Source organism: Labrus mixtus, chromosome 12 (assembly GCF_963584025.1).
Source record: "Labrus mixtus chromosome 12, fLabMix1.1, whole genome shotgun sequence".
Lineage (NCBI taxonomy): Eukaryota > Metazoa > Chordata > Actinopteri > Labriformes > Labridae > Labrus > Labrus mixtus.
In genome coordinates, this window is record NC_083623.1 from 4451382 (window position 1) to 4459615 (window position 8234).

The window sequence follows — 8234 nt, forward strand, 5'->3', positions numbered from 1 at the left end:
AATGTTTTGATTTTTGGCATCAGTTGCTGAAAAAGTTGTGTGAATAAGATTTGCCATCGGGTCGGAGATACAGAACCCTGAACCTGGAAGAGGGCACGCTTCAAAAAGAGCTTTTTTCCCCTCAGCGATTGAAGCCCTTAAGAAGCTTCCACGCTGATGTGTTTTCTACCTATATTACGTGTTTCTATCTGTGTTATATGCTTTCTTCATGTGTTCCCCCCGGGGAACAATAAAGTATTGTATTGTATAACAGCAGCAAAAAAACATTTTGATTAAATTACTGAATATTTTAAACATAGTTATCCCGGCTTATTAGACCTGCAAATTGACAAAATTATAGAAACATCTTACTGAGCCTACTGTGTACTAATTCCATTCTATTCATAAACTGGATCCAAATAATCTCCACAAAGAAAATAAATACCAAACCATTATTTTACATTTTGTATTAACAATTTTTTTCCACTGTCAGTGTCCCCACCGTTTTCTTTAGACACTGCGTTGTGGGATGATCCTATAAAACACCTGAAACTCGATAACTCAAAAGGAACAAGTTGAAATTTTGAGTATACTGAATCTGTTTGATTTGATTGTTAATTGGAAAACATCTAAATCTTTCGATATCAGTTGAAAACCATCAGAAACTGTTTAATTTAATTTTTAATGTGCCATAAAATAATTACATTGATACAGACAGTTGACATTGTACCAAATACTCCATGTAAACCAATGTTTTTTTGGACTCCTCCTGCCTTTCACAGTCTGTCAGATTCTGTGCTGTGCAGCCTACTCGACACCAACACAGCCTTTTTCTCCAGCCATAACACTCCCAGTGTTTTTTTGCCCAGTTGTCCGCAGTGAAGCAAGTCATGCCAAGTCCTTAAGCGCTTGCTTGTCTTTGGAGCTCGACAACATGTGTCTCTGTCTGTCCCCAGACCTTTTTTTTTTTTCCAGTTTAGGAATGTTGTCCCCGTCTGTTACAGAAGCACAGAGTCCTTGTCTCTGTCCACATCCGTCAAAATCAGATTGTCGCCTCGCTTCTTCTCTGCGAGTCCAACTTTTGTTTCCACGCTTTGCTTTCTCTCTTTTCGTATCCACACTGCCAACTTTCAGCTCAGCAGGGCTGTGCTGCTGCCGCACAGTCCGCTGTAACACCGAGCTGCAAGTAGACCAGAAGCAGTTACAGCACAAAACTGCCGTCTTGACTAAAAATTTCAGTTTCTCTGTGAGTCATCCTGTAAGAGCAGGAGAGCGACAGAGTAGAGCAGGAGTGGAGGATAGAGTCTACAGCTGAAGTAGAAGAAGAAGGGGGGGTAGGGGGTCTCTAAAACCAATACAAATCCTTGCTCTTATCCTGTGCCTGCAGACCTGAGAGAGGAGGAAAGAAAGGAGGAAAAGAAAAGTCAAAGGAAGAGAAAAGCAAAGAAAAGGGAGATTAGAAAAAAAGCCTGAATGTCTTGTTGATAAAAGCAGGAGGAAAAGCCCGAGGCACAGAGGGGATGAAAGCAAAACAGCAACAGAGAGCAAGTTGACAGCTGGTGTTAAGGTGCTGATTGACAGTAAGTTTGTCCATTCACAACACTTGGTGGTAAATTGATCCGAGGCGGACATTTAAATCAGGTTTGAGGTTGTAACTTTCCTACTTTGCTGTATGGATTTGGATGTTTGCGTTGGTCGTTTAGAAGACGAGGTTACCGCTGAGGAATTTTAATGATCGAATCCAAATTGGATGTTCGATATGAAGCTACAGCTAAGCGGGCTAATTGTTTGTTTTTATCGCTTTCATTGCCTTGTCGGTTTGTCTCATAATTCTTCCTCTGGCTAAAAAAGAGAATTGAAGATGATGACGACATTTTCAGGCTTGTTTGTTAAGTTGACAGATTTGTAAATGTAAAGTTGTTAAAGATGCGCGTACATTGCTCTGCACACATAAGGCAGCTAAAAAAATGTTAAAGTCTTTATATGTGATTTTTAACACTTAAATATAATATAAATCAAGTATCTCCTCTGAAAATAACTCTGTGAGTCATGACTGTCTACAATGGGTGTAACACCCGAGTCCCACTGTCTGTGATGTTTTCAGAGTTTTCAGAGTCCTATCTTCACTTTGTTTACATCGCCAGGACGGCCGGCTGACTCCTCCCCTCGTGTATAAAAGTTGTTTAATTGAGGGACTAGAGAAAAGAAGAATAACATACTGTACTCACTGCTTAACTGTGTTTCTAGATCACGCTCATTTCAGGTAAATTTACATGCAGTGTGAAGATACGAGCATAATAAAGATCGCTAGCATTAGCATGCTAACACAACAATGCAGCGCGAGTTGTTTTGGTTTCCTGCTGGTGCTCAAGGGCGACATCTGCTGCATCAGCCTTTAAAGCCTTTAAAATGTAGCCCAACCTTTTTTTATTTTTATCTGAAAGTTGAAAATACCTGTGTCCATGTTGAGTCCGATCTCTGCTCCGGCTCCTGTGAAGGCCCCGCTCCAGGAGGAGCCCGACCCCGACTCCCCCTTCCCTCCCAGGTCGCACGGCGAGCTGCTGGGCCCCGGGACCGAGCTGCTGGACGTCAGGCGGTGATGAGGCCTCACCGACGGCACCAGCAGAGAACTGTAGCGCGGGTCGAACGCCGCGCCGTACATCTCGTGAACGCCTGGGCGCGAGTACGCTGAGCTCTGCGTGCTTATGGCGCTCCCTAGTGAGTACGGGTGGTGGTGGTGATGGTGGTGGTGATGCGACGGGTGCCAGGTGTCGGGGCTGGGCTGGTGGAGGTGGCTGTGCAGGGAGGCGGAGGAGTACGGGTCCCCGTGGAAGGGGAGCTCTGTGTGGGGAGCGGACAGCGTGGAGGAAACGGACGGCTGGTAGGAGCTGTTCCAGAAAGACGGAGGGAAACTTCTCTGACTCATGGGGAATGATCCGTCTGTGAGAAGAGAAATCCAAAGAGTTACATCATGAAGGAAGACGCCGACACTTAAAAAAAAAAAAAAGTGATCTATATAAAGTTACCCAAGCTTCCCTCCAGAAACTCATCGAAGGACATTTTGATACATTTGAAAAAAAACCTTTTAGAAACTTTTAAAACGCCTTTTGCAGAATCTTTGAGTTGTAGTTTATCATCACAACTCCTGCAATGTTTTATTTTGCAGAACGTAAAGCTGAAGTCGTTTCTGATTACTCAATCACCATTAGAGAAAATTAATCAGAACTAAAATACATTTGTAGTTTCATAATCGATTCCTTATCGTATTCTTTTTTTTTTTTTCCGATTCTTTGTGCTGTTATTGTAGAGATAGGACAGTGGATAGAGTCGGAAATCAGGGAGAGAGAGAGAGAGAGAGGGGAATGACGTACGGGAAAGGAGCCACATGTTGGATTTGAACCTGGGCCGCCCACTTGGAGGGCCGCAGCCTCCATACATGGGGCGCTCGCACTAACCACTGCCCCACCAGCGCCCCGTCGGATTCCCTTTTAAAAAGCTACATTTCAAACATCTGCTTTTTACAGCTTCTTTATTAAAGAGGGAATTTTCTTCCGTTTTCAGTTCTAAGTCATTGTTAATGATTATGTGTAGGTATTTGATTGGTTGGTAGAAAAAGTGCAATTTGAAGAGTGGGGAATCTTCACACAAAAGTGTAAAACAGCAAAACCTAGATGCTGAAGATGAGAAAATAAGATCTGCAGTTGACCAAGGAAAACTTACTTATGATCGATTGAAAGATTGTTATAAAACAAAGATATTATCATTGAGTTTTTATTATTCTATAATATCTACATAAGCAGCCGGTCTGGACAATAGGATGACTTTAAATTCAGCATTATGTTACTTGTTAAGTAATGGTAAATGGACTTGAGCTTGTATAGCACTTTTCTAGTCTTCTGACTACTCAAAGCTCTTTTTCACCGCAGGTCACACCTCCACATTCACACACTGATGGTAGAGGCTGATATGTAAAGAGTCCATCAGAATCAGCTAATCCCATTCATGCACATTCATATGCATGCCGACGACAAAGCAGTGGGAGAAACTTGGGGTCACAAGTGGACACATCGGACATGTGGCAGCAGGAGCTGGTTACCAAGTCAGAGACATAAACATGTAGAGTCACTTTTTACCTGGACGCCAAAGAGACTTTATCACGGCGTGATATCTATGATCTAGACGCAGCTGCACTAAAGGTAACAAAAAAATCACCAACAATTTATATAACCGTCGTTACTTTCATGAATGAAATCATTTCATTATAATGACAAAAAAAAATCTAAATCAGTTTAATATTTCACTCAGACTTTTTCATACCAACGTAATTATTTTGTGCGCCATGTATTTCCATTTTAAAAAAACGACGACCTGCTGACAGAGCCTGACTTTTTTTTTTTTTTCTGTTTCTGTAACTTTTCTGAAGTCTGGTTAACTTGAAACAGTAACTGCTGCGAATATAAACCAAACACAGATTTACACAAATTAATTACAACATCATGCTTAGAAAACAAGCTTTCTTAATCAAATGACACAACGTTAGAAAAAACCCAACAACAACAACAACAACAACAACAACAACAACAACATTGTCCTTTCCTCTTAATTATAACTTTACCTCTATATCATCAGGTGTAGCTGGAAATGCTGCATGATGTACAAAACATCAAGTAAGAAGAACCCAGATAAATGACACCTTTATCACAAGGAACTATCTCTTTTACCTCAAGATGAAAACATTATACGATTGTGAACTGTAGCAAAGGGCACTGAAAAACGACTACTGCAAGCACGGCCTTTCTCCCCTCGTGAACTTTTAAGAGAAATTTAATTTAGCAACCTTTTGAACGACTATATTTAATCTAACGTCGCCCGTCAGAAATCCTGTACTTGCAGCTTTGAGCTGACAAATGAAGTCATGTTTTCCACCCTGATAGACATAAACTAAGGCGACACACACACACACACACACACACACACACACACACACACACACACACACACACACACACACACACACACACACACACACACACACACACACACCTCTTATGGCCTTGTGGCTGGTTGAGGGGGGGTAGGCAGTCGTGTGGCTGAGGGCTCGGCTGAAGTGCTCGTCCACCACAGCGCTGATGTCTCCTTGGAAGTATGTGAAGAGGACGCAGCGGGAGTTCAGGTACTCGGCTCCCGGCGGCAGCTCCTTGTCCTCCTCTTTGATCACCGGGGGGCCCGCGGGGCCGAGCCGGCTGCCGCTGTCCTGTGGGTCTTGCATTTTGGAATACAAGGCCAGTTTCTAGAGAGGACATAGAGGGTTTTATGCTGTTTATTAAAAATGTATTTATAGTGATGCGACGGTTTGCTGCTTGAGATTTAAGGTACAGAATTAAAGTTTATGACATTGAACATCTTACCTCAGGATTTTATTTTATTTGGATGCAACAGGTTTGTTCTCTGCGATAAGTATTTGCAATCGTATGTACATCTTTTATTCATTTATTTTACAACAAGCTCTAACTTTGAAGAAAAAACAGTGCTTTTCTCCTGCATATTTGAGTTAAAGTTTTTGTTTGATTTCCTTTTATTGATCACCAATTACCAATTACAGGTATGTCACCTGGCTTCATTTTCTTCTGTAACATTTTGTAAACTTCAGTCAGCACTTTATTCAAATTTAAAGTGGTGTTTGCTTTTAAACCAAATTTTCAACACATCATTTTCACCGCTGCAGCTCACAAAGACCAGAAACACCTCTGAACTTTTATGTTCATTCCTTTTCCTTACTACATCTGAATAATGACATTGAATAATACATATATACATAACAGCTGCTTCATGCCATTACATTTTAAAGTTTAACCATGCAAATAATACGAATCCTTTAAATTAGCATCTGTGTTGTGGAGTGCAGCATGTGTAAGCAGCGGCTGATCCAGAGTCTGTTTATGTGACGGACACAGTGAGTTTTGGCACTATGTGAAACATCTCTGGATGTTGACTGAGAGGTTTAAAGAGGGTGAAAAAAAAAGACCTTTAACATGTCGAACAACTGCTGAGCTCATACTGTCTGAGTCTTTTAAACACAGATATGTGAAAACAAAGATTGAACCATCAGCACTGTTTAATCTTAATGTTTGACCCTAATGTGACACTGAAGTGTAGGTACAGTACAGGTTGAGTTTACTCAGAGAATCTTCAAACTTGTTGCCTTAAAAAACTAAGTAACAGATAATGAATACTTGAGATGAACTAACGTGATAATTTAAATGAAATACACTAAATGCCGAGTTGATTGGACTTCACATTTTTAGAAACATCAAGTGCTTGGCATTCAGTTTTTTTCACTTTAACAGAGGAGTTAATTCAACTCAAGTTTTTATTTTACATTATTGCGTTTTTTTAAGGCAACAAGTGTCCAAGATTTTCTAAGTAGACTCAATTTATCCGGGCTCACAGTGTGAAATAAGTGATTTTCATTCTCAATTAAGTAACATAAGGAAGGAAATGAGACTTTAGGTGGATAAAACTTTTTGAAATTAATTGTCTTTGTCTTGTTGTGTCAAACCTCATAATCTTATCATCTACAAAATTCGTTAAAAAGTTTTACACTGCAAAATAACGACCTCATTGTCATCATCATTTTATATCAAACAGAGTAAACTTCATTCAGTGTCTATTTGAATGTGCACGATCGTTATGCTGGTTTCACCCACATGGGCTAAATGTCCTCTCACCTTTATCCTGTTTGGTTTATTAATTAGCCCTAATTAAATTAACATCTCCCCTCAGGCTCTTCTTCCCTGCGGAGTAATGTAGGCTGTGGCCCCTTCATCTCACATTTTAAGTGTATCATTCTTAAATCTCATTAGACCTAAAATAAGTCACATTCACCTGGTCAGTCCGGATAAAAATAGCAAAAGAAAATGTGGGCCTGAGTTGTTTGCAAAGAGTAAAAATAGCAGCAAATGCATCCATCAAAATGTATTTACTTAGCTGTGAAGAGAAGTACACTCACTGAGATTTGATTTGATGTGCGAAACAAAAAGGAAAAATAAGTCACATAAGTCTGGACTTTAATAAAGTTTGTCAGCTTTTTATTTTGTAATAATCAAGGCTAATACTAATACGAGGCTAAGTCAATAAACAAAACAAAAAATACAACTTTTTCCGGACTCTCTGCGGAGTAGACGACTGTCATGTCAGCCCTGATAAGTTAAAGAAGTATCAATCAATTTACAGGTTGCCGCTGAAGAAAGTTTCATGTTCGCTTTACGCACTGGCTGAGTTCTTCTTCTTCTGCGCATTAACACCGTCCATTACGCGCTTTTATTCTGTCTGAGTGCCGGTTTAAAAGTATCTTCGTTCACATATAGAGTTCTCATATATAATCATAGATAGTGGTTACTTTAGCTGCTGTGTTTGCATGGTAAATGAACTCCAGCTGGCTGTTAAATGGACTTATAACCGTAAATATTAAAGTTTTTCTTTCATCAAAACAGACTTAAAGTTGACCAAAGTGAACGAGCTCTTTAAGAAAACAGCTTGAAGATGATATTAAAACTCTTACCTGGTGGTGATAGGGGCTGTAGGAGCTGAAATAAGGCTGAGGACCAAACACTTGGTACATCACATCCAGGCAGCTCATGGCGAAGAAAGTCACGAAGAAGAACTAAGCTTCATTTAGAGCGCGTTGCGGGACGGAGAGGAAGCAGTAATCCGGGCCGTGAAGGACTCGACAGTAAAGTGGAAGAAGGGGAGGACGGAGAGTCTCTGTGCTGCGCTCTTTACGCGCTGGACTGCGGCCGGACGCACTGAAGGGATCCCCCTCCACCTCCCTCCACCCTCCCCCCTCACACACACCCAGCTCTGACGCCTCCCTCCCACCAATCAGAGGCCACAGCTCCACCTCTGCTCTTAATGGGCTTTTAATCACAAGGAAACCATCAACTGAAAACCTTTTAACCTGTTTTTATTTAACTGGTTTTACATTACAGATTTTATTCGTCACCCTTGCTTAGCTGTTAATTCATCGTTTTCCTTCAAATTCAACAAAAGAGAAAAACACTAAGGAGTATTTGTGGCTACAGTACACCTCTATAAAATGGAAGTGAAATCGTGTCCTTGTAAACAAAACTGGAGAAAAATAATGTCGACTTGTTCCCTTAGTGTTCAGTGATTTCATTTTACCACATTAGGTTTATCTTGTGTAAAATTAGCTTCAAATTTCTGTAATTAAATTTGATGTAGATCCTTTATCCTTG

At 40.6% G+C, this 8234-nt stretch overlaps 1 protein-coding gene across 2 annotated transcripts; it reads right to left on the reverse strand.

Annotated features, from left to right (window-relative positions):
- Positions 1–642: 642 nt before the first annotated feature.
- vgll2a (vestigial-like family member 2a) lies at positions 643–7793 on the reverse strand. 2 transcript variants are annotated; one of them, XM_061051590.1, is made up of 4 exons: positions 7541–7793; positions 5023–5269; positions 2434–2919; positions 643–1159 (listed from the first exon to the last, which is right to left on the reverse strand). In XM_061051590.1, the coding sequence occupies exons 1-4, from the start codon at positions 7616–7618 to the stop codon at positions 1110–1112; spliced, it is 861 nt and encodes a 286-aa protein (XP_060907573.1). In that variant the 5' UTR covers positions 7619–7793; the 3' UTR covers positions 643–1109. The 2 variants fall into 2 exon arrangements, with proteins under 2 accessions (XP_060907573.1, XP_060907574.1); XM_061051591.1 differs by having other exon boundaries at positions 643–1368.
- Between the last annotated feature and the right edge of the window lie 441 nt (positions 7794–8234).